Source organism: Lepidochelys kempii, chromosome 4, assembly GCF_965140285.1.
Source record: "Lepidochelys kempii isolate rLepKem1 chromosome 4, rLepKem1.hap1, whole genome shotgun sequence".
Lineage (NCBI taxonomy): Eukaryota > Metazoa > Chordata > Testudines > Cheloniidae > Lepidochelys > Lepidochelys kempii.
Window position 1 is genome coordinate 133,743,160 of NC_136383.1, and position 27,161 is coordinate 133,770,320.

A 27,161-nucleotide genomic window follows, 5' to 3' on the forward strand; every position below is an offset into this window, starting at 1 on the left:
GCACCTTAGAGTTAGTCTCTAAGGTGCCACAAGTCCTCCTTTTCTTTTTGCGAATACAGACTAACACGGCTGCTACTCTGAAAAATGCCATTCCAAGTATGCTAACATTTACAGTGGGTTCACTGTTAGAAGTGATGCTATCAAGTTGTACAAATGAGTCACTATTTCAAAGCAAACCCCCAGACATTTGGTTTTCCAAGCCAAGAACAATTTCAAAAGGAAATAAAGTGCCAGTGGAAGTTATCCGTCAAGGCTCTGAATGTGCAAAGACTTACATGGGCACATAAAGCATGTGCTCAAGTCTTTGCAAAATCAGGGCCTAAATGTGTTAATATTTAAGGCATTGCAACTTCTGAACATACCCATAGAGCATGCAGTCTGGTGGAAATGATTCAGACCAGCAGTCAATGGTACAGTGCTCATAAATATTTCAGGTTTGAAGTGACAGTGATCTTATTACCTGGGATCTTCATACAATCCATAGCATACAAGATTATTAGCAGGAATAGTATATAAAACATGTAGGTCAGTCTGTGGTCCCCATTCCACTAGTATGAATTGGCATTAATACTGACTTCCAAATAGAATCTTGCTCTTTTTCTTTCAATCATCAGCATTTTTTAAAGTAGCACAAAATACTAGCATATTCTTCTTTATTTTTACCAAATTTTACTGTCACAGCACAAACAAAAAAGGAAAAGCCATTTCCTTTCATTTTCTCCTGTGAGGAGGCGTTGTGAGGAATGTAATTAAATACCGTACAGGGAAACTAAAAATAGTCTAGCTCACCTGTATATTTAGAAACTCATTAACTGACATTACTCAAAGCAGATAAGCCAGTTATTTCCTGAAGTAAGTGGCATGATAAATTCTTTAGAAGTGTGAAGTTAATCATATTCTTTTACACAGATAATTTTACACAGTTAATTATATTCTTTTACACAGATACTCCATTTAGTTCCAGGGCCCTTCAGGGCTTGAAAAATCAAGTAGTTCCAATACCAATCTCATTTGAATAAGGCCTTGTCTACACTACAGGGAAAAACCGATCTAAGCTACACAATTTGAGTTACGTGACTAGCATAACTCAAGTCGCTGTGTAGCTTATACCTACTTACTGCGGGGTCCATACTATGGGATGTTGACAGGAAACGCTCTCCCTTACTCAATTCCCCTTACTCTTCTCGATCTGGTGGAGTACAGGAGTCGACGGGAGAGCGATCTGCAGTTGATTTAGCAGGTCTTCACTAGACCTGCTAAATCAACTGCCGATGCACTGATGGCCGAGCGTCGATCCCCTGGTAAGTGTAGACAAGTCCTTAGTAAGCGAATAGTATACAGTCCTCATAAAATAGGTCTGCTGCTCCCATTAACATACATATTTAGCTATAATATGTATTTCCCATGCACCACTGTGATGCAGCACCTGACTGTTACTATGTGTATATCAGACCAATGCAGAAGCCATATATATATAATCAAAGCAGAACACTCCACCTCTTCTTTGTTATTGCCCTGAGTGGAATTCTGAAAAACTTGTCTATGTTGAGTTGCAACTAACTCCATGAGTGGTCTCATTGGAACTGCAGCTACTAAGTAAGGGTATCTGAATTTAGACCTTAAGTAACTGTCTTCAAGGGTATGTCTTCACTGCAGATTACCTGAGTTATCAGCACCCGGATCTATGCACACAGCTTAGCCTAGCCCAGGTGCGAGCAAACACACTGCAAAGCCTGTGTCCTAACTGGTGCTATGCTCCCCTGCATGTGTCACTAGGACTTCAGGGGGCATATCCCATGAGTTTTTGTGCTGCAGAAAGCTGAGCTGCTCTGATTCTTTCCCAATGGACTTATGGAAAAACTTGTCTGTGCTTCAGAGAACATGAGGGGAATTGTGGGAAGGCACTGGAGGACTATCAGCAATTGAATGGTTTAGCTTGCATCCTCATTGTCAAATGGGTGGGCTACCCGCTCAAGTGAAAGTGGTACCCAAGTTCTAGCCTACACCTCCAGTCAGGCCAGCTAGCCCAGGTTTAAAGAACTACCAACCTCGGATGAGAGGGCTTTGTGTGTGGACACGAGGGGGGTTAGGGGCAACACTAAAGAAAACACTGAGTTACCTCTGCAGTGAAGACATACCCCAAGGAAGAGATCACTAGGCCACGCCTGCGCTTTGTCACTGAGGAGGAGGGGCTGCGTATAAAGGCCTTGCAAGCTGACCTAATAGGAGGAAAACTTGAGCTACTCCTGATCACCAGTAGCAAAGAATTCAACAGCCAAGAACCCTCCACCAGGAACAATATGCCCTCAAATACAGAGGGCCAGATCACCAGCTGGTACACACAGGCGTGACTCCAGTGAAGTCAAACCTAAACCAGTTTATACCAGCTAAGGATGTGGCTTTGAATATTTAAACCATGAGGAATGTTTTCAAAGAGACTGGAGATCCGGAGATGAAAGGCCCTCTGAGCCAGAATCTGGCAGCCTTGCTCCTGTACAGAAGCAAAGGGGATACTCACAGGTGCATCTACATTAGACAAGAAGGTACATTCTGTGCTACCAGTAGGTAAATGAACCTCGTGGGTCTTATGGAATCACCTCCCTAATGCCAACTAACTTGTTTAATTTTTGACCAGGTTCTCTGTATTCATTAACTTGGGCCTCTAGCTGGTCTTCTTTCACTTTATTTAGCCCGGCCTTACGTCACTTACTGTATTTTACTCTATAAACTCACCACAGTAAATAAACATGAGTGCCTGTGACCTTTCAGAAGGGAAATGAATGAAAAGGCTATTTGACAAATCTAAACTCTGGAGTCTGAATAGGGCACTTCAAATGCTGGCGAGACTTGGCACAGAGATTAGAATGGGAAATGTGTCATTTACTCCCTGTGCGCTGTGTCCAAGATATCCTTGATCATGCATGTGAGTGGAGGGGAGTGTTAAAGGTCTGGAATATTAAAGGGCCAATATTTTCCCTGTGGAATTTTTTGTACTGTACTAATATAGGGCCTAATTTTGCCTTCCCTGTTCACTATGTTACTCTGTAGCCTTGCCTTCTCTAGGAAGAAAGGGGTGTTCTTGCCTCATGTTAGCTAACACATGGTAACTAACATAAGGAAAAATCCTAGTGAAGACAGGCAATTTGGAGCCTAAGGTTTACCTCAACTAGCTAATACACCTTATACTCCTGGGGGCATTTTGCACCAAAAAATTAAAAATTCTGCGCAAGATATTTTAAAATTCTGCAAATTTTATTTGTTGAATAAATGTGGAGGCTCCAGCATGGCATTGGGAAGCACAGGCCACTGGTTGCACGAAGGTGGGAGACCATCCTGCAGCACCCCCACCCCTGGGAAACGGACTCATCAGTGAGGCTGCACCCAACCCTGACACAGCATGAGGACTGGACCTGCCCCAGGAACACCACCCCCCTCCATGCCAGTTGCACCAGGTGTGGACAGGCAGGATCCAAGTGTGGAGGGGCTTAGTGTGGGGGGATCCAGGTGTGGATTGAGAGGGTTCTGTGTGGGACAATCAGGGTGCAGGAGGCTCAGTGGGGGGATCTGGATGCACAGGGCCTTGTTGGGGGTTTTTGGGCACAATGGTAATGGGACTCTGCAGGGGGGTCCAGGTGAAGGTGGTTGGGGCTCAGCCGGTGGGGGGGTCTGTGTGTGTGGGGGATAGAGCTAGGCAGGGGGTCTGGGTTTAGGGAACTCAGTGGGGGGTCCAGTTGTTCGGGGGTGGGGCTCAGTGGGGTGGGAATCCAGGTGCAACTGATTGGGGCTCAGTGCGGTGGGGATCTAGATGCGGTGGCTCATCGGGATGGTTCAGGTGCAGGGCAAGTGGGGCTTATCAGGGAGGTTCTGAACGCAGGGGGTGAGGATCGACGGGAGGATCTGGGTATGAGGGGGTCCAGATGCATGGAGGTTGGGTGGATGGGGGAGCAGCAGCTGTACAGGGATCCCTCCCCCTGCAGCTGAAGAGCAATGGGTACAGGAAGTGGTGGGGTGTAGTTTACAGAGCTTCCTGCAGCTGGGGGAGGGTCTGACCCAGCCCCAGATGCTGTGCAGGGGAAGAGGAAGTTTTCTCCTATGGCATCCAACCTTTGCTCTTGGCTAAGAACATTCAGTAATCTGCTGACCACAGAACGTAGGTATCTTGGGGTACACATACACTGCAGCTGGGAGTGAATCACCCAGGCCGAGCAGACAGACACGCTACCTCTGCCTGAGCTAGAACACTAAAAATAGCAGTGTGGACATTGCGGCACGAGCTAGTCACCTGAGGGCAAGGCTACCTGACCCCCTGGCTTGGCACTCAGGTGGCTAGCCTGGGCTGCCGTCCAAGCCACACCATCCATGCTGCTACTTTTAGCATGCTAGCTGGAGTAGAGCTAGTGCATGTCCGTCTACCTGGGCTGGGATGAGATCAGATTAGAATTCGTATTCCTATCCCACGTTAGCTAATTCATGGTGAGTAATGTGAAGCAAATGCCTAATGAAGACAGGGCAGTTGGTAGTGTTAATGTTACTCCTGTCGGGGAATTCTGTGCCACTCTGCACGCGCAGAATGTATGTCCCCCGCAGATTTCTTTGCCTCCCTGTATTAAAATGACTTTCTGACGGGGCAGCAAAGGGAAGCCACAGAAGCGGTCATGCAACTCTCCCCAGCAGTATGTTTCAGGTGCCCAGGGCAGCCAGCAGAGAGGTAAATCACTGTGGGGTAAGGGGTGGGACTGGGGAAGACCCGGCTCCCTACCCTGTGCCAGGCTCAGCTGCTAGTCCTGGCTGGTCTGGGGAGGATGGGACTTCCTAGTTCACACATTCAAGTTACTGGAGAAAAATACCCTTCCCCACCCTCAGCCACGCTGAACTCTGTTTATAAAGCCAATTGATCACCAACACCTTCACTTCACAATAATACTTTACACTTCTGCAGAGCTTTTCATCTAAAGCTCTGAGTGCTTGGGAAGCTCTGTGCCCCACACATGAACAATAACCCATTACACCCAGAAGCCGGGTAATTGCACGCTAAAATACCCATTTGCAGGTGCAAATGACCAGGAAATAGCTTAAAGAGGATATCTAACAAATTAACCCTCGTAATAATACAAAATCTTGCCGGAAGTGTGAGACGAGAGAGTCTGATACAACGGTACAAAAACATTTTCCTTACCAAGTCTGACGCTTTGCACTCTGCCTCCAATTCTGTCAGATGCCTCAAGGATTGTTACATCCGTGAAACCGTTTTCCAGGAGAGATTTTGTAGCTGACAGGCCCGCAAGGCCAGCACCAATAACTACTATTCGAGGCTGTCGTTTTCTCCGTAGGCCACTACTAAGAGGATCATCAGTGCTGTCTGAAGATGTTTCACAACTTTGCATGCCGTCCAAGCTCTCCTTCTAAGGAATCTAAGGAAAAGCAAACAAACAGGTTCAAGGAACTAAGCCAACAACTCTCCACGCTTCACGAAGATTTCTTCTCTCAGCACAGAAGCAAATTTGGGGGTGCCTCTAGATATATGACTAGCAGAAAAGAAAGTCAACCTATGAACTAGAACAAGTCCTTTCAAATGGGAACCACAGAAAGGGCAACAAAGATCAGCCTGGAATGTAAGAGTTTCTGGTCTCGACTCTGGAGCATCAATAGTTGAACCTACTGCAGTCTCCACCCTCTACATTGTAACCATGTAACAATTTCCAGCAAATTCATAGGATTTCTGACCTCCTGTCTCTTTATATAACCTACTGAGGTGGCAATTTTGTGGTAGAGAAAAAACACACACCCTGTGACAACTAGCTGTTCAAAGAAGTAATGTAACTTTATTCTGCTTCTGTGGCAACCACAAAGCATAAGCTTTAGATCATATAAATATGATACTAGGTAAATGGGACTTAGCTCAAAGCAGAAAGACCAGATATCAAACCAATAGCTGAACGGAAAGTGCAGGTGGGGAGGAGAATCTCGGGTTTGCTCGTTAGAGGGCTATTTGATTATTGCATTGTTAAGAAATGTGACTAAATGCACTAATGATCACAAAACAGTCACACTACTTTTCACTTCTGAGGTACCATTCCTTTGAGGATCTCAAAGCACTTTGCACATATTAACTAAACTTCTCCACCTCTGTGCAGTATGCAGAGATCAGATATGGAGAAGACAGATGATGGTCCAAGTTCAGCAGTCATGTAAACGGTGGTATAAATAGCAAAACTGCATCCATCTAGCATCCAGATGCTATTTCTTAAAACTGTGCCATTTTAAATCAGTTTAGAAACTGGTTTGAAATTGGTGCAACTTCAGCCAGGTTTATACTTGGAATCCTTTGCCAGTATAGCTATACTATACCAGCAAAGCACTCCTAGCGTGGACTAGGGTGACCAGATAGCAAGTGTGAAAAATCAGGACGGGATACGGGGGTCAGAGGTGCCTATAAAAGAAAAAGCCCCAAATATTGGGCCTGTCCCTATAAAATCAGGACATCTCGTCACCCTAGTATGGACACAGCTTACACCATCAAACCAATGCTTGTGCCAGTATAATTCATTCCAGTCCCCCTAAGCATAATAAGCTATAACAGTAAAAGGACAGTTTTACCAGTCTATCTGCATCTACACTAAAGGCTTTTCCCAGCACTGCTATGTCTGCCTGTAGGGAGCCAGGGTGGCTCCCCTCCGAACCAGAGGGTAAAGAGCCACCCTTGCAGCCTGAGTGGGCGGGGCCAGGCCAAGCTTCCACCAATCCCCGGAAGGGGAAGGGTGGGACAGGAAGTACAAAGGGCGGGGCCCTCTGCCCAGTGAAGAGAGCACCAGGGAGGGAGACAGACACAGGCTGTTCCCTCACGATCCTGCTGCTGACCCAGGCGAAGCCCTGGGCAAGGAGGAGCCTGACCAGGAGGAAGGCCTGTGGCAACCAGGGCTGCCCGCCGCTGAATACCCAGAGGACCTGGAGGGGCCTGACTGCAGCCCGGGCCAGCGGGAGTCCGATACCGAGGGGGAGCGGGGTTGGCCCGCAGCGGAATACCTGGATGAGATGGAGGGACCGGAGCGGCCCGCAGCGGAATACCCGGGGGAGATGGAGGGACCGGAGCGGCCCGCAGCGGAATACCCGGGGGAGATGGAGGGACCGGAGCGGCCCGCAGCGGAATACCCGGGGGAGATGGAGGGACCGGAGCGGCCCGCAGCGGAATACCCGGGGGAGATGGAGGGACCGGAGCGGCCCGCAGCGGAATACCCGGGGGAGATGGAGGGACCGGAGCGGCCCGCAGCGGAATACCCGGGGGAGATGGAGGGACCGGAGCGGCCCGCCTGAGAGACCGGGTAGGAACTAGCCCAGGGGCCGAACTACACCGTGGGGTGAGTGTGTTTGGTCAGCGGGCACAGACGGCCCCGCTGACCCAGCGGTGGGACTTTCGCCTCCCGCCACTGTCGGGGCCCTGGGCTGGAAGGCAGTGGAGTTGGGTGGGCCTGCGTTCCCCTACCCCGGCGCTCCCCTGCCCGAGGGGCGCGCTACTGACTCGTGCCGGCACACCTTCCCCGCTAATTCCCCAGCACCCGGAAGGTGTGGCTGAGGCCTGCCCCGGAGACCATAGCTCTCCATCGCCCCTAGGGGCTCAGAGGACCGACCAACGCCTGTCACACTGCCACAAATCACACCTCTTCACGCCCCTGACCAACATCAGTACACCAGCAAAAGATTGTAGTCTTCATGGTGTGGACGCATTTCTAAGCGGCAATGTTTAATTAACAAGACTCTAGTCAATTTCATTGCTGTTATTTAGAACCTATTGGCCACTGTTGCTGGCTATGGGCAAGCAGGAGTGTGCACTGGAGTTATTTATGGGGAAGTTGGAGCCGAACATCGGAGGCTGAAGGAGTAGCAGAGAACTCTTTCCTTCGTTTTGCATACAAGCTCTTGAGTAGGGCGAAGACACAAAACTCCTTTCTTTCAGCAGCTGGGGGTAGGTTACAGCTTCAGGTTTTAGATACTTAGGAGCCAGAGGCTGATATGAAAGATGAAGCACATGCACACCCTGTAAACGGGATCTATAGACAGCACCCGGGTAAACATAACAGCACCGACCCCTTTCTCACTATTTGTAAGTAATAGGGGGACTGGGCTTCTTATCATGGCGTGTCTCCCCTTCCCCTCAACACCAATCCCTCACCCATACCTCATTTCTTTTTCACCCACCTCCCGATGGAAGGTGTCTCATAGATTTCTCAATTCCTGCTGTTCCAATGGGCACCAGTGGCCTGTAAAATCAATCAAGGATCCATTCCTACCAATTCCAAACAAACAAATTCAAGAATCTTACACTGCTCAAGGTAGGAAGTCAGACACTTTTGGTTCTTTTAGAGCTGTCAAGAGATTAAAAAGATGTATTGTGTGATTAATCGCGCCGTTAAACAAAAATAGAATGCCATTTATTTAAATATTTTTGATGTCTCCTACATTTTCAAATATATTGATCTCAATTACAACAGAGAATACAAGTATACAGTGCTCACTTTATATTTATTTTTATTACAAATATTTGCACTGTAAAAAACAAAAGAAATAGTATTTTTCAGTTCCCCCATTACAAGTACTGTAGTGCAATCTCTTTATCATGAAAGTTGAACTTACAAATTATATACAAAAAAACTGCATTCAAAAAGAAAACAATGTAAAACTTTAAAGCCTACAAGTCCACTCAGTCCTGCTTCTTGTTCAGCCAATCGCTCAGACAAACAAGTTTGTTTACATTTGCAGGAGATAATGCTGCCCACTTCTTGTTTCCAGTGTCACCTGAAAGTGAGAACAGGCATTCGCATGGCACTGCTGTAGCCAGCGTCGCAAGATATTTACGTGACAGATGCACTAAAGATTCATATGTCCCATGCTTCAACCACCATTCCAGGGGACATGCGTCCATGCTGATGACAGGTTCTGCTCGATAACAATCCAAAGCAGTGTGGACCAATGCATGTTCATTTTCATCATCTGAGTCAGATGTCACCAGCACAAGGTTGATTTTCTTTTTTGGTGGTTCAGATTCTGTAGTTTCCACATCAGAATGTTGCTCTTTTAAGACTTCTGAAACCATGCTCCACACCTCATCCGTCTCAGATTTTGGAAGGAACTGCAGATACTTAAACCTTGGGTCTTGTGCTGTACCTATCTTTAGAAATCTCACATTGGTACCTTCAATTCCGCCGTGAAAGTGTTCTTAAAACGAACAAAATGTGCTAGGTCATCATCGATAACATGTTATATATGGCATACTATAACATGAAATATATGGCAAAACAGAGCAGAAGACATACAATTCTCCCCCAGGGAGTTCAGTCACAAATTTTATTAACACTTTTTTTTTTTTTTACGAGCATCATCAGCATGGAAGCACGTCCTCTGGAATAGGGGACGAAGCATGAAGGGCATATGAATGTTTAGCATATCTGGCACATAAATACCTTGCAATGCCGGCTACAAAAGTGCCATATGAACACCTGTTCTCACTTTCAGGTGACACTTTAAATAAGATGCAGGCAGCATTATCTCCAGTAAATGTAAACAAACTTGTTTGTCTTAGCAATTGTGTGAACAAGAAGTAGGACTGAGTGGACTTGTAGGCACTAAAGTGTTACACTGTTTTGTTTTGAAGTGCAGTTATGTAACAAAAAAATCTACATTTCTAAACTGCACTTTCGTGATAAAGAGGCTGCACTAGGGCAGGGGTTCTCAAACTGGGGGTTGGGACCCCACAGGGGGTCGCGAGGTTATTACATGGGGGGTCAGGAGCTGTCAGCCTCCACCCAAACCCCGCTTTGCCTCCAGCATTTATTATGGTGTTAAATACATTAAAAGGTGTTTTTAATGTATATAGAGGCTTGCTGTATGAAAGGGGTCACCAGTACAAAAGTTTGAGAACCACTGCACAAGAGTGTTTTTATGCAGTGAGTTGAAAAACACTATTTCTTTTGTTTATCATTTTTAGAGTGCAAATATTAGTAATAAAAATAATAAAGTATAGTGAGCACTGTGCACTTTGTATTCTGTGTTGTAATTGAAATCAATATATTTGAAAAAGTAGCAAAACATCCAAAAATATTTAATAAATTTCAATTAGTATTCTATTCTACAGTGCGATTAATTGTTTTGAGTTAATTGCGATTAATCGACAGCCCTAATTTCTTTGAAATACTAGACGGACAGGGAGCCAGGATCCTTGGGTTCTGCCACTGGATCATTGTGTGAAAATTATATCACTTCCCTGTCCTGCAGTTTATCCGTCTGCAAACTGGGATTATAAAAGTCTCACAGAGGTAGTTTGAAGCTTAATTACCATTGTGTAAAGCACAAAGTGTAAAGTAACGTCTGTTATAAAGGTTATACTATAATTAAAACTGAGTACTTTATTTCACTCAGGTAAAATATGGTGATGTATTTTAGGATTTAATGCAATCAACATGAGTTTTAAAAATTCTTCAAACAATCATCTTCTCCATGCTAGCTGTGGGAACTCTCAGATACTGTATTGATGAGTATGTTATAAAGGCCTGGATATGGAACAGTCCCCTCTACCGTTTATAATACTGTAAGCTTTAAACAGGAACTACTGTCTCAGATCTCCAGTACAGCATTCTCAACTTAATAAAAAGGATGTTCTCACGCCACCAAAAACTTAAAGAACATGTGGGTTCCCTTTCTGTTCAGCATTTTCATTTTGGTTTACAAGATCTGTCTAGACAGATGAGACAATAACAGGGTATTTCATATGTCATGTACAATGTAGAAACCACCATTATTTAGCTTGCTCAAATTTTACTATACAACTTACAGAGGGGAAGACAATTAAAATAATAGGATCCTAGGCTTCTAAACCATAATATGCAGTAAAATGACGATACTATATAAAAATCTATAATTCCACACTGCACATTATTTCACTGTCAATTAATACAGTGTGTTGGGCTCGTAAGAAAGAGGAGCGCATGAATCATGGGTCTATTGGACATAATACCTTCAGTATCTGCCAGGCTGCAAGACAGCACCCAAGCCAATGTGTAAGTGTCACCCTTCACTCCAACACTGAAAGAAGTTTGCAAGGTTTGGGCTTTTAAGGTTTTGTCTTCACTGCCAAAAAAAAAAGGGGGGGGGGGGCGGCGGAGTGTTTTTTCCATGAAAGAACTAGCGCACATTAGCTAGCCTGCGATAAAATCCCAGTGGAGACAAGGCATCTGTAGTTTGACCACGAGGTAAACCAGGCAAGTATAGTGCTGACCTCCCGCAGCCACCTTCCAGTCAAACTGCAGTGCCTCATCTCCACTAGGATTTTTATCCTGCTGTAAAAACCCCCAACTTTTCTGCAGGGAAGACAGAGCCTTTAATTTCACCATCTCCCCACTTCCGCTTAGCCTCATCATCTACCCACTACTGCCTCCATTCTGGTTTTAATTACCTGCACTTCCCTGCTCGCCTTCCTCCACCTGCTTCTCCACTCCATACTCCCTCACCCACCCCACCTACTTTCATTCAGCTCCCCTCACCGCTTGCCCTCTTCTCTATTCCTGCTTCGCAGAGTTAAACAAGCCATGATTCTGCTTCCAAGAAGTACCGACACATGTCTGCAAAAATAAATCCATCACCAAGACGTGCATGGAAACATCAAAGCAAACTCAAGGGCTTGTAACTGCAATGCTTGCTCTCTTCACCGCCTATGGACTCCCTGTACGATTATCTCCAGTGGTCATCTCAGTTCAGCAACCGATCCTGCACCTGGTTCCCTTTGGGTGGGCCCTTGCCCCTGTGCATAGCCTTTTTGACTTCCAGCAGGACAGCACGCAAGAGGGAAGTCCAAGCAGATGATCCAGTTGCAGGATCAGGGTCTTAGGTTGTAAGAGTTCTGGGCAGGGACAAAGTCTTATTTGTTTGAAGGCACCTAGCTTAATTTGGTCCCTCTATAAATAATTAATACAGCTATTAATAATTACTTGTTTATTTCTGTTTCTCTGTCTTATCTTTCAGAATACAAGGCCTTCAGGGCAGGGACTATCTTCTGTTCTTTTTGTACAGTGTCTAGCATAATGGGGCCTGCCAAAATACAAATAAATAGTCATTATAAACTGAGCACAATACAGCACAACCTGTTTAATTTTGGGCAAGCCAAATTATCATGATGTGGTTAGTAGCAGTGTAGCACCCAGGAGCCCCAATCATGGACCAGGACCCCATTGTGCGAGGTGCTGTACAAACAAAGAACAAAAAGACTTGCCCTGTCCTGAAGAGCTTACAATCAAATTCTGAAGTCCATACTCCCTTTTACTCAAGCAGACTCCCACTGAGCACTTTGTGCTCAACATTCCTTCAGCGGAAGTTCAACCTGACTGAAGACTTCAGCATTTGGCCCATATCTTGGGCTTCTCATTTTTCTTACCATTCAAATTCTTACCCACTCTTATGCCTTGTCTACACTTGAAATGTAGGTCCGTTTAGCTACGGCACTCAGAGGTGTGAAAAATCCACACCGCTGAGCACCACAGCCATGCCAACCTAATCCCCTGTGTAGACACAGCTAGGTCAAGGGAAGTATTCTTTCCTTGACCAACTTACCATCGCGTAGGGAGGTGGAGTTACGACAGTAATGGAAGAACCCCTTCATTGCTATAATGTGTGTCTACCTCACAGTGGAGACAAACAGGCCTTCTCTACACACAAAAGATGTACCACTAACTATACTGGTATAGTTAAAGGGGTACAACATGCCTAATGTGAACAGTTACATCAGTATAAAGATGCTCTTACCAGTAGAGCTTATCCACATAAGGGAAGGGAAAGACAACAAAGCATGTCTACACTACGAAAGTACTCCAATTTTACAGAAGTCGATTTTTGGAAACAGATTGTATAAAGTCGAGTGCATGCGTCAACACTAAGCACATTAATTCAGCAGTGTGCGTCCACAGTACCGTGGCAAGCGTCGACATTCCGAGCGGTGCACTATGGGTAGCTATCCCACAGTTCCCGCAGTCCACGCTGCCCACTGGAATTCTGGGCTGAGCTCCCAATGCCTGATGGGGCCAAAAATTTGTCGTGGGTGGTTATGGGTAAATGTCATCATGCCCTCCCTTCATGAAAGCAACAGCAGACAATCATTTCGCACCCTTTTCCCTGGATCGCCCGAGCAAATGCCATAGCACAGCAAGAATGGAGCCCGTTCAGCTCACCTCAAGCATTATCATGCAGTTTATGCAGAACCAGCTCCTGAAAAACCAGGCGAGGAGGTGACGGAAGCGCGATGATGAAGACATGAACACAGATTTCTCTAAAACCACAGTCCCCAGCAATTTGGAGATCATGGTGTTACTGGGGCAGGCTCATGCTGTGGAACGCCGATTCTGGGCCCGGGAAACAAGCACAGACGGGTTTGACCGCATAGTGTTGCAGGTTTGGGATGATTCCCAATGGCTCCAAAACTTTCACATGCGTAAGGGCACTTTCATGGAGCTTTGTAACTTGCTTTTCCCTGCCCTGAAGCGCAAGAATACCAAGATGAGAGCAGCCCCCACAGTTCACAAGCGAGTGGCAATAGCCCTGTGGAAGCTTGCAAAGCTAGACAGCTACCGCTCAGTCGGTAATCAATTTGGAATGGGCAAATCTATTGTGGGGGTTGCTGTGATGCAAGTAGCCAACGCAATCACTGAGCTGCTGCTATCAAAGGTAGTGACTCTGGGAAATGTGCCGGTCATACTAGGTGGCTTTGCTGCAATGGGATTCCCTAACTGTGGTGGGGCTACAGATGGAACCCATATCCCTATCTTGGGAGGTTTCAGAGTAGCAGCCGTGTTAGTCTGTATTCGCAAAAAGAAAAGGAGGACTTGTGGCACCTTAGAGACTAACCCATTTATTTGAGCATAAGCTTTCGTGAGCACAGCTCACTTCATCGGATGCAGCCAGTACATAGACTGCAAGGGGCACTTTTCAATGGTGCTGCAAGCTCTGGTGGCTCACAAGGGACGTTTCACCAACATCAACGTGGGATGGCCGGGAAAGGTTCATGACGCTCGCGTCTTCAGGAACTCTGGTCTGTTTAAACGGCCGCAGGAAGGGATTTACTTCCCAGACCAGAAAATAACTGTTGGGGATGTTGAAATGCCTATAGTTATCCTTGGAGACCCAGCCTACCCCTTAATGCCCTGGCTCATGAAGCCGTACACAGGCACCCTGGATGGTAGAAAGGAGCTGTTCAACTATAGGCTGAGCAAGTGCAGAATGGTGGTAGAATGTGCATTTGGACGTTTAAAGGGTCACTGGCGTAGTTTACTGACTAGCTTAGACCTCAGCTAAACCAATATTCCCATTGTTATTGCTGCTTGCTGTGTGCTCCAGAATCTCTGTGAGAGTAAGGGGGAGACGTTTGTGGTGGGGTGGGAGGTTGAGGCAAATCGTCTGGCTGCTGAATATGCGCAGCCAGACACCAGGGCGGTTAGAGGAGCACAGCAGGAAGCGCTGAGCATCAGAGAAGCTTTGAAAACTAGTTTCATGACTGGCCAGGGTACTGTGTGACACTTCTGTCTGTTTCTCCTTGATGAAAACCCACCCCCTTGGTTGCCTCTAAATTCCCTGTAAGCCACCCGCCCTGCCCACTTCAATCACAGCTTGCTTGCAAAGGAAATAAAGTCACTATCATTTAAAAAACATGTATTCTTTATTATTTGATTATAAAAATAGGGAGATAACTCACAAGGTAGCCCTGGTGGGGTGTGGGAGGAGGGTGGGAGGGAAGGAAAAGGCCACTTTAAAATTTCTTGAATGACAGCCTTCTTTTACTTGGGCTGTCCACTGGGGTGGAGTGGTTGGGTGCCCGGAGCCTCTCCTCCCCCCGACCCCGCGTTCTTGGGCGTCTGGGTGACAAGGCTATGGAAACCGGGGAGGAGGGAGGGCGGTTAAACAGGGGCTGCAGCGGCAGTCTGTGATCCTGCTGCCATTCATGAACCTCCCGCAGTAGCCCCAGCATTGCCTCATGCCTCCTCTGATCTTCCTGCCGCCACCTCTCCTCACATTCATCAGCCACTTTCCTGTACTCTGCTATTGTGTCCCTCCACACATTCTGCTGAGCTCTGTCAGTGCTGGACGACTGCATGAGCTCAGAGAACATTTCATCGCATGTGCGGTTTTTTCGCCGCCTTATCTGAGATAGCCTTTGGGTCAGAGGAGGGAGGCTTGAAACATTTGCAGCTGCTGGAGGGAAAAAAAGGGAGTGAAGTATTTTAAAAGATACATTATACATAACAATAGCTATACTCTTTCACGGTGAACAACACTATTCACAGAATCATAGAATATCAGGGTTGGAAGGGACCTCAGGAGGTCATCTAGTCCAACCCTCTGCTCAAAGCAGGACCAATCCCCAACTAAATTATCCCAGCCAGGGCTTTGTCAAGCCTGACCTTAAAAACTTCTAAGGAAGGAGATTCCACCACCTCCCTAGGTAACGCATTCCAGTGCTTCACCACCCTCCGAGTGAAAAAGTTTTTCCTAATATCCAACCTAAACCTCCCCCACTGCAACTTGAGACCATTACTCCTTGTTCTGTCATCAGCCACCACTGAGAACAGACTAGAGCCATCCTCTTTGGAACCCCCTTTCAGGTACTTGAAAGCAGCTATCAAATCCCCCCTCATTCTTCTCTTCTGCAGACTAAACAATCCCAGTTCCCTCAGGCCTCTCCTCATAAGTCAGGTGTTCCAGTCCCCTAATCATTTTTGTTGCCCTCCGCTGGATGCTTTCCAATTTTTCCACATCCTTCTTGTAGTGTGGGGCCCAAAACTAGACACAGTACTCCAGATGAGGACCTCACCAATGTCGAATAGAGGGGAACGATCACATCCCTCGATCTGCTGGCAATGCCCCTACTTATACAGCCCAAAATGCCACTGGCCTTCTTGGCACACTGTTGACTCATATACAGCTTCTTGTCCACTGTAACCCGTAGGTCCTTTTCTGCAGAACTGCTGCCTAGCCATTCGGTCCCTAGTCTGTAGCAGTGCATTGGATTCTTCTGTCCTAAGTACAGGACCGACCCTTGGGGCACTCCACTTGATACCGGCTGCCAACTAGACATGGAGCCATTGATCACTACCCGTTGAGCCCGACAATCTAGCCAACTTTCTACCCACCTTGCAGTGCATCCATCCAGCCCATACTTCTTTAACTTGCTGGCAAGAATACTGTGGGAGACGGTGTCAAAAGCTTTTCTAAGTCAAGGAACAACATGTCCACTGCTTTCCCCTCATCCACAGAGCCAGTTATCTCATCATAGAAGGCAATTAGATTAGTCAGACATGACTTGCCCTTGGTGAATCCATGCTGACTGTTCCTGATCACTTTCCTCTCCTCTTAGTGCTTCAGAATTGATTCCTTGAGGACCTGTTCCATGATTTTTCCAGGGACTGAGGTGAGGCTGACTGGCCTGTAGTTCCCAGGATCCTCCTTCTTCCCTTTTTTAAAGATGGGCACTACATTAGCCTTTTTACAGTCATCCGGGACTTCCCCCAATCGCCATGAGTTTTCAAAGATAATGGGCAATGGCTCTGCAATCACATCCGCCAACTCCTTTAGCACTCTCGGATGCAACGCATCCGGCCCCATGGACTTGTGCACATCCAGCTTTTCTACATAGTCCCATACCACTTCTTTCTCCACAGAGGGCTGGTCACCTCCTCCCCATGCTGTGCTGCCCAGTGCAGTAGTCTGGGAGCTGACCTTGTTCGTGAAGACAGAGGCAAAAAAAGCATTGAGTACATTAACTTTTTCCACATACTCTGTCACTAGGTTGCCTCCCTCATTCAGTAAGGGGCCCACACTTTCCTTGACTTTCTTCTTGTTGCTAACATACCTGAAGAAACCCTTCTTGTTACTCTTAACATCTCTTGCTAGCTGCAACTCCAGGTGTGATTTGGCCTTCCTGATTTCACTCCTGCATGCCCGAGCAGTATTTTTATACTCCTCCCTGGTCATTTGTCCAGTCTTCCACTTCTTGTACGCTTCTTTTTTGTGTTTAAGATCAGCAAGGATTTCACTGTGAAGCCAAGCTGGTCGCCTGCCATATTTACTATTCTTTCTACACATCGGGATGGTTTGTCCCTGTAACCTCAATAAGGATTCTTTAAAATACAGCCAGCTCTCCTGGACTCCTTTCCCCCTCATGTTATTCTCCCAGGGGATCTTGCCTATCAGTTCCCTGAGAGAGTCAAAGTCTGCTTTTCTGAAGTCCAGGGTCCGTATTCTGCTGCTCTCCTTTCTTCCCTGTGTACATAGCACATGTGATTTTGGTACAAGGTCACATTTTGCATCTTATATTGAGTGCCTGCGGCTTTGGTGTTAGAGATCACACACGCAGTGCCGGGCAACAGAATTCGGCTTGCAGGCAGACATGGTAAGCCATAGTCTTTTGGCTTCTGCAACCTTCATAACAGCAGCGCCCTCCTCTCCCATACCAAGCAAAGCACGTTGTGTTGGCCATTTAGTGCTGCAGTTTTCCTGTTAACGTGGAGCAGCAGAAACCAAACTAACCCCCCACCCCCATCCAATTCTCTGGGATGATTGCTTACCCCTCCCCCCACCGTGTGGCTGGTATCAGGGAAGATACCTGCTAGCCAAACACGAACAGCTCAGCACCAATGCCCGCCCTGTCCTCCCACCACCACATGGCTAACTGCGGGGAGGATTTCTTTTCAGCCACAGGCAAACAGCCCAGTAGAAACAGCCACCTCTGAATGTTCCCTTAATTAAATTCCCCTATTTCAACCAGGTTACCATGAACGATATCACTCTCCTGAGGATAACACAGAGCGATAAAGAACGGATGTTGCTTGAATACCAGCAAACACTGGGACCATACACTGCCAGGCTTTGTCATACAATGATACCAGATTACTTGCTACTAGCATGGCGTGGTAAAGTGTCCTACCATGGGGGACGGAATAAGGCTGCTCTCCCCAGAAACCTTCTGCAAAGGCTTTTAGAGTACCTCCAAGAGAGCTTCATGAAGATGTCCCTGGAGGATTTCCGCTCCATCCCCAGACACGTTAACAGACTTTTCCAGTAGCTGTACTGGCCACAAATGCATCCCAAGTCCTCAGCGCTACTTAATCATTAAAAAACGCTTGCTTTTATAACATACATTATATTTAAAAAGGTACACTCACCAGAGGTCCCTTCTCCGGCTTCATTGGGTTGGGAGGGTATTTCAGTCAGGGTGAGAAAAAGATCCTGGCTGTCGGGGAGAACAGTGTGCTGTGTGCTCTCCTCAAGCTCCTCCTCCTCCTCCTCATCTTTCCCATCCGCAAAATCCTCAGCCATGGCAGAGAGTACCCCATCATCAAAGTCCATGGACAGGGGTGGGGTAGTGGTGGCGGCCCCCCCTAGAATTGCATGCAGCTCAGCGTAGAAGTGGCATGTCTGGGGCTCTGTCCCGGAGCGTCCGTTTGATTGTTTGGTTTTCTGGTACACTTGTCTGAGCTCCTTAAGTTTCACGCAGCACTGTGTTGCGTCCCTGCTGCAGCCTGTGTCTCTCATGGGCTCGGAGATCTTTTGAAATGTTTTGGCATTTCGCCTTTTGGAGCGTAGTTCTGATACCACAGATTCCTCTCCCCATACAGAGATCAGATCCAGTACCTCCAGTTCGGTCCATGTTGGAGCTCTTTTTCAGTTCTGGGACTGCATGGTCACCTGTGCTGATGAGCTCTGCATGGTCACCTCTGCTGATGAGCTTGCTTGGCCAAACAGGAAATGAGATTCAAAAGTTCCCGGGGCTTTTCCTGTACACCTGGCCAGTGCATCTGAGTTCAGAGTGCTGTCCAGAGCAGTCACAATGGTGCACTGTGGGGTAGCTCCCAGAGGCCAATACCTTCGAATTGTGTCCACGCTAACCCTAATTCAAAACGGCGATGTCGATTTCAGCGCTAATCCCCTCCTTGGGGAGGAGTACAGAAATCAGTTTTAAGAGCCCTTTATGTCGAAAAAAATGGCTTCGTTGTGTGGACAGGTGCAGGGTTAATTCAATTTAACGCTGCTAAATCTGACATAAACTCGTAGTGTAGACCAGGCCTAAGAGGTCTTGATAATGGTATAACTGCATCCAATCAAGAAGTTGCACCGGAATAGCTATTTAGGTTAACAAAGGTCACACTCCTAACTGAAAATAGTTATACTGGTATAAATATCTGTGTACAAATCGGGACTGACTGTTCAGCTAAGGTTTGCTCCAGCAGCATTTTCCCTTAAAAAGAAACGATAATAGGTTTCTCTAAGTTATTCCCTCCTCCACATGCAAGACAACCCCCTGCATCCATACTCTTTGCACTGCCCACTTATTCACATAGAAGTCCACCCCAACAACACTAGAGAAGCAAAAACCAATGCTAGTCTTCTGTGCTCCAAATTCAGCAGCTACAGCTACAGTCCTGAACAAGCCTAGAGATCTATCCATTTTATAAACTTCCTCTCATCTTATCAGACTTTTGTCAGCAAAATCCTGCAGTACACAAGTCAGACAATTATATTCCAGCACAAAGCCCAAAGGATTAAGGTAGTCCGTAGCTGCTTCTTTACTGTTTTCTTGGAATGTGGCACTCTCCTGATATGGCTTTGTTTCTCTAGGATCCTGAGGGGAGCAGATATCAAAGAGAATAGTAAACCAGTAAGCAAACTTGGCAGGAATATTGCCAAGGGTCAGACAAAATTAAAAAAGCAAACAAGGCAATTCTGAGCCAAAGCTGCCACAATGTCCTTAACTCACCTAAAGTAGACTGTAGAATATGCACTAGCCACACGTATGAGCTGCATGCTGAAGTACGTGCATACGACCGTGCTGTAATAATGGACAAATGGGACAAATTCTGAGTTGTGTCTCTACATACTATTCCCAGGCTCATTTGTGTGGGTTTGGTTTTTTAGACACTATTCTCGAATGAACGTCTTAGCGCTTACGAAAGGTGCCTGTTGAGGTGCTAAAATTAACAAAAGCTATATCCAACCAGTGTGGGGGGAAATCCCTCCTGACCCACCGACTCCCTCAAGCGCAAAAGGACAAATTTAACACAGTCAGTTGCATGGAGTATTTTTTAATTTCAGCAAAACAGGATTGAAAGGTTATCCTGCACTGGAAACCAAGACACCAGCACGGGCGGGGTTTGTGTGGGACAAGCAAATGAAATAGCCTAACTCCGTTTTTATTGTACAGTCCAATGGAAGAAGAAGAGATAAACACAGTACGCATAAGACAAAAAGAAGGACCTTACATTTAAATAATTTTAATTATCTAAGACATCATCAATACCTGTAAGGATACCACACTCACATAGTATATACTACATAAGAGATGCTTTGATCCAAAAATACCTACATAGTGTGAAGATTTCTGATAGCAGAGGATTCTTTAAGCAAGCAGACAGAGGCATAGCAAGTGGCTGAAAGCTGAACCTAGACAAATTCAGACTAGGAATATGACCTGTATTGTATCACTGTTTACTTGTGCTCCCCCGCCTGTCTGTATTCATCTGCTTGTCTCTTGGTTTACATTTAGATGGCTAAGTTCTTTGGGGCAGGGACCATTTTTTGTTTGTTTTTGTTCTGTGTTTGTACAGCACCTCGCACAGTGGGGTCTTGGCCCATGATTAGGACACCAAGTTGCTAAATAATAACTAGTAATTGTAATTAACCATTGGCACAACTCCCCTGAGGCTGCAGTGGATTCTCCATCATTTGAAAAAAGAAAAGGAGTATTTGTGGCACCTTAGAGACTAACAAATTTATTTGAGCATAAGCTTTCATGTAGCTCACAAAAGCTTATGCTCAAATAAATTTGTTAGTCTCTAAGGTGCCACAAGTACTCCTTTTCTTTTTGCAGATACAGACGAACACGGCTGCTACTCTGAAATCCATTATTTGAAGTTTTTAAATCACGGCAAGGTGTCTTTCTAAAAAGATATGCTCTAGCTCAGCCAGAAATGGTTGTCTTGATGCAGGAATTACTGGGAGAAATTCTATGGCCTGTTTTATGCAAGTCAGCCTAGATAATCATAGTGGCCCTTGCTGGCCTTAATCTAGGAAATCTATAACTACGCACACAAACGTGTATGTATGTAAAATAATATATGTTTAATTTGTGTCCATATAATATACCAACACACATGGGAGTGTGTGCTGTTCTCAGTGTCCCTTAAAGAATAAAGAAGGATTACACAATACCCAGAAGCATGCTTCCTCCTCTCCAAACAATCCAAAACAATCTTAAATAAATGGACTGAAAATGCATTTTTCAACAGGCTATTCTCCCCCCGCCCTGGCAAAAAAAGATTGTTATTTGAAAGCAGAGCTAATGGAATCCATATACATAAGGTTCACACAACAGAAGCAGGAATGGCAATATATTTAGCAGATGTAAAGATAATGCACAGTGTGGCTATTATCTCATTAAGTAGCCTAGCACTACTCGAATCAAGCAAACATATAACAAGCCAGGCTCTAATGAGTAACCTTTATCTAATTAACTGCACTGAGAAAGTATTCAATTATCTTCTCTAATGTACATTTTTCTTTTCCTTTTTCTTTTTTTAAACCAAGGAAGGGCAAGGAAGTGTTTGGAAGGATAATAAACATCTTCAGGCTGCCAGCAGTTACCTCCCTGCATGCCCCCTCCTTTCTGAAAATGCAGGCTGTCCGTTGGGTATACACTGCCTGGCACAGAACAGTGTGTGCTTTTTAACAGATTAAAAAATACGCCTGAAGTAGCAGGCAGAGTGGCAGGAGGATCGTACTGTTTGCTGCTACACTGCCTATCGCCAGTACCTCCCGCATCTTAATTGCAGTCATCCTGTCTCCCAGAACAATAAACAAGCATTTTGTAATTTCTCCCTCTTGTACACTCTAATTAGTCCTCTAACAACAAGTACATTAAACATCACTGCCTGTTGCTCTGAAACATGATCTCAGTGCTCTCAAAACTAAAGTTGCCCAACTGAAATATCATCCTGATTCCTCCCCCCCCCCCTCCCCTGCCCCTTTCCCAAGCTCCCAGGCTGGCAGCCAAATTAAGACCATTCACGATGCTTTTCAGCACTACTGTTTACACCAGCACAGGTTAAGTACCAGCACCATTTCACTGAAGGCAGAATAAGTAATAAATAAAACTCAAGTACACCACATCAGTCTGCTGCTGTTATAAAATTCCTATATATCTAACTATTGCAACTTGACACCTGTGTGTTGAATTCCAGTTGTAACACCACCCCCTCACTCAGTGTCATTTCACCATCTTCATCCTTGGCCTCTGACTTTGTTTATTCAGATTTGGTTCTTTACTCTCCTTTGTCAATACTCACACCCTTGTACTTAGCATTTCATTGTGGGCAATAAATAAATACACTGCAGATAGTTAAATGCGGGGAATTAAATGTTAAAATGCTGTTATACTGCAGAGAGAATAAAAAGTAGCACCTCCTTACTCGAAAGCAGCACTAGCTAGTGAGTAAAGCAAGGGACTGTGTTCGAGGGATTCATTCCTGTCTTTCCCACCAAATATGTTACCGCCAGCAAGTGTCCCATCTCCAAACTCTAATAACTCTAATACAGCTTTGTAAAGTACTTTGAGATCCTCAGATGAAAGGTGATACATACAAGGGCAAAGTATTATTACTCACATCAGCTCCCTCTGCATTCACATCTGCTTATTTAGGTGAAAGAAACAAGTTTTTACTCCTGATAGCACTGCGTGACCTGTTCTGCTTCATGCATCACTGGCTGTATTCCCATTACAGACGCCAAAGCGACGACTCAAGACGCAGAAACAAGGTGGCTTGATTTCCAGAGTGCTGATGAAATTTACAGGGCTGGTGGTTAGTTTATAAATCAAAAGATAACTTTCCTATGATTTTAATCTTTGGTGAAAGTCAGCCTCCCCACACAAAGCCCAAGCAATCAGGCTTTGTGCGGGATGCTAAGCAGATGTTGAGGGGAATGCAAATCAATTGTATGTGTATTACATTAGCCCCTAAAGGCCCCAACGAGGGATTACGTCCCCTTCGTGGCAGGCGCTGCACAAGTTTGCAGCAAAAAGACAGTCCTTGTCACGAAGTCTTGTTTAGTCTTACAGTTTTGTTTACTGACAAGACACAATAGGCGGATGAAACAAACAGACAAGGAAGGATAATGAGGATGATGATATGAGCATGTTTTCACTTAGACTAGCTATGCACACAGCAAAGCGCATGCCCCTATTGGCTGGAACAGCGGCTTCCACTGCCCTCCCATGTCCCCCACGCATGGTTTTCAGGCCACGGGATTTGTACACTTGCAGATCCTATGTCCCTGATCCCAACTCGCCCCAACATCACCTCAAAGCCAGCCTATCTGGAGGCAGCATGGAGACCTCAGGCTAGATTCTGTGCTGTGTCACCTGAGTGATGCAGCCCAAAAGACACAGCCCAGAAGGACGGGGAAAGGAGGGTGGCAGAAGGACAGCTTTAAGCCACCTTTGTCCTGCCCAGATTCTGGACTCCTGAGGGCCTAAAAAGGCAGCCTTACCAGGACTGCATGTCATCTGCTCTGCAGCCCAGAATCCTCATAGCACCGAAGCTACAAGCATACCACCCCTCCTACCTCCAGGCCTGCCTGGGCACTCCCCCTTGTGCCAGGGTCTGCAAAGGGGGAGCAGCACAAGCTCATCCCTCTAGAGCAGGGGTTCCCAAACTTGGTTCACGGCTTGTTCAGGGTAAGCCCCTGGTGGGCCGCAAGACACTTTGTTTACCTGAGCGTCCATAGGTACGGCCGCTCGAAGCTCCCAATGGCCGCAGTTCACCATTCCCGGCCAATGGGAGCTGCGGGAAGCGACGCGGGCTGGGCCACCTCTTCCCACAGCTCCCATTGGCCAGGAACGGTGAACTGCAGTCACTGGGATCTGTGAGCTGCTGTACCTGCGGACATTCAGGTAAACAAAGCGTCTCGCGGCCCGCCAGGAGCCTACCCTGAAGAAGCCGCAAACCAAGTTTGGAAACCCCTGCTCTAGAGCAGCCTACAGTGAACCCCCATTTTCTCTAGACCAGGACCCCCTTTTCCATGTCAGAACCCTCCCTACCCCTGAGGTCCCTCTGCTTCCATCTAGCCACCCTCCACCCCCATTTAACATTATCAGAAAGGCAGGGGCACTGCAATCCCCTGACACATGTTTGCATCTTCCAGGCTGAGAACCTGCTCCTTCAATACATACATAAAACTCCTATTAACACAGTGACTAGGGCACCAGACTGGGCTCCTATTTCCAGTTTGGCCATTGATGCAGTGTGTGACCTTGGGCAAGCTACTTCAGCTCTGTGCCTCAGTTTCCCTCACCCACCAAAAATGGTATAATAAAGACCCATCTTTGTAAAGTTAATTTCTAGTTTTAAGTATTATACTAATGAACATTAGATACTATAGAGACAAAGGACCTCAATATAATACATCAAGAGTAGCACTTGAAGTCTTTAAACTCCATAGAAAAATAAACATAAAAGTTTAAGTTCTTAGACAAAAAAAACCAAGATATATTTTTGTAAAAGTCATCCAAGACAGCCATTCCCTTTGTCTCTTCCTACATCATCAAGGGAAAATGTGAGGGAGAGAAAGCTAAACACTCAAATCCTACATTTTAAAGGTATTTACAGCTATGCAAACAAGATGTGAAAGGCTCCAGGCAAGCCCTACCACCAGCCAATAGGCACTAGTTCACCCTTTCTTCGGACTGTTTCACTGATTACTCAGATGCTACGCAGAATCTCATCGCAACCAGAGTTGAAGTGAGATAGTGTGTAGTATCTGACTAATCAGTAAAACAAGCCATCAAATGAGTGAAACCTAAATATAACAACATTCCCCTGGGTGACGACATGGTCTTCAAAATGTCCTGGGACAGGACAGGATTGTGTTGCAATGATTCACTTCCCGTGCTTATCAAATGCTTGCAAACTTCATCACAGCGAGATGACTTGTACAGCTAACAAGGCGGGTGGCTGGGAAGGTGAACACAGCAACAAAGAGCACAATGAGCCACGAAAAGACCGGGGAGAATTTTATGAACAAATATTGTTTTACAAAAAGAGGTTCTGAATACAGATGCTTTCAATTTAATTTTTAAAGCGGTTGATGCAACAAAACAATACGTTAAAATCACAAAAGCATCACGCAGTCACAAAATCTGTAATTTTTACAGCATTCACATATAACAGATCAGCCACCACCTGGGAGCCTTCAGGTCCCACCTATGCTGCTGGGGATCTCATGTCCTATAGGGTGAATCCCACTGAACAATAACACAGAGTTCCTGTAAAAAAGCCACTTCCCTCCAATGGAGTTACGCCTGCTTATATGAGGACTCAATCTGGTCCCTGATCTCCTCCTAGCACCTGTACAGTAACAAAGAGGAAATCAGAATGTGAGGTTGCAGTCCTATTCCATCTCCAGTGACTAAAGATTACATTAAGAATCTTTCGGATCACTTCCACGTGACACTGGGCTTTAGGTGCTCTCAGATAAGCAGAGTTGGCTATGGCTAATACTCACCTGGGGAACCTCAAGGCAGTCTCTGGATACTGGTGATACAGTTTTTGGCATTCATTTCCCACCAATCAGCATGGCAATGGGTGCTGGTCTGCTGATTTGCTGTCTTTAGGACAGCAACCAGGGATCCTGACTTTGCCATTTTTTTGTGCTTTTTACAGATTCTGTGACACTTTTTGCAAGCAAAAGGATAACCCTGGTATCTTACACAAGTCCCAGTCACAGTAATTACTTCTTCCCTATCTGAGCACTCCATGCCGTTTCAGTCGGATAAGTAACGGTTCCTCATTTTCTTCCTTATATCATTGTGTAATGCTGCTGAGCATCAAAAAGAACTCCCGTGTTGCAATCCACAGGCCACTGCTGAGTGAAGCAATGCCTCTATTGAGACTGTAATGTGTTTTGGGATCCCTCTAGAAGGTGACGATAGCTACAATATTCAATACTAAGCATATGGTTCTAATAATTTCCTAGAGTCTGCTAAGAAGCATTTGACCCAACAAACTTTCCCCACTCTCCCAAACATTGCCAGAAAGTTGCTAACTGTAAAATCTCTCTGCCCCAGACTGTTTTTCCTTTTTTAAACAAAGGCCGCTGGATGGAGCTTTTGATCATCAAAGCACTGCACATTTTTACCAGGTGTGATTGGACTTGTTTTACTGTCTCCAAACATCCCCGGGGTAAAATGAACTCATCTGAAGCTGATTCACATGAAAGCAATTTATTAAATTCAGTTTTTGTTAAGCTGAAGATATTGAACAAGCTCCCAAGCATCTTGGCCTGCAGTCTAAAGACTTCCCTGGGTTTTTTTTTTATAAAAGCTAACGTATGGGCAGAACAGATTTTTCTGCCAAAGGGCACTTCCATATAGTGCTCCAAACTAGCTGAATAGCAAAATAATAAGTTGAAGAACATCATGCCAGGTGCTCAGAGTGTGACTCATGTCTGTTTAGAACACTCATAAAACCTGCCATTGTGCGTTTTCTCAACCCTTCTGATCTCAGAGAGGGAGGGAAAAAATAATTGGGTGGCCCACACTTGGCTCCTCAACTTGCTCCTGAGGCTAGGGTGTGCTGCAGATACAGCATGCTCAGCCAGCTCCAGGGGGTGAGCGGAGCACCTTGCACTGCTCTCTAAATACCCCTTCTGACACTCTATACCTCAGGGGAACACCCTGCACGCCCATGTTCATCCTTATAACATGATTGTGTGGTATCCAATGCAAAGTTTGTCATGTCGGGTGTCTTTGGAAGGCTCATGATGCACTGAGCATTGGTGTTATAGTAATATTATAGGCTGTAATTCCATGTGTATAGTTATGAGGTTGAAAATGTGTCCTCATAGCTTAAAACAAACCCAGACAAAACTCTCCAGGAGCAGAGGGGCACTTCACACCTCACCAGGGCATGTATGGGACAAACCCAGCCCAGCCTCACAGGAATAAAGGATACTGGCCCAGGCAGCAACAAAGGATCTGTTGGACTCTCAAGTGAGTCACCCCCCTTCCCTTGGTCAGTTTGGGACTACGATGAAGTAATGCTCACCTGACTCTGAAGGGGGGGAACAAAGCCAAGAGGGAAGAA

The 27,161-nt window shown here is 45.9% G+C and overlaps 1 protein-coding gene and 1 pseudogene across 3 annotated transcripts in view; both read right to left on the minus strand.

The window, feature by feature from the left end:
* SMOX (spermine oxidase) overlaps positions 1-27,161 on the minus strand; it is a 109,646-nt gene that overhangs the window by 36,191 nt on the left and 46,294 nt on the right. For 2 of the 3 annotated variants that reach the window (XM_073342924.2, XM_073342926.2), the window contains exon 2: positions 5,177-5,411. In XM_073342924.2, the coding sequence (XP_073199025.1) occupies positions 5,177-5,384 (208 nt within the window). In that variant the 5' untranslated portion in view covers positions 5,385-5,411. Of the gene's footprint in view, positions 1-5,176; positions 5,412-27,161 lie in introns of those variants that run through there. The other variant, XM_073342925.2, reaches the window with a different exon arrangement.
* Positions 14,740-18,708, minus strand: LOC144930469 (uncharacterized; annotated as a pseudogene).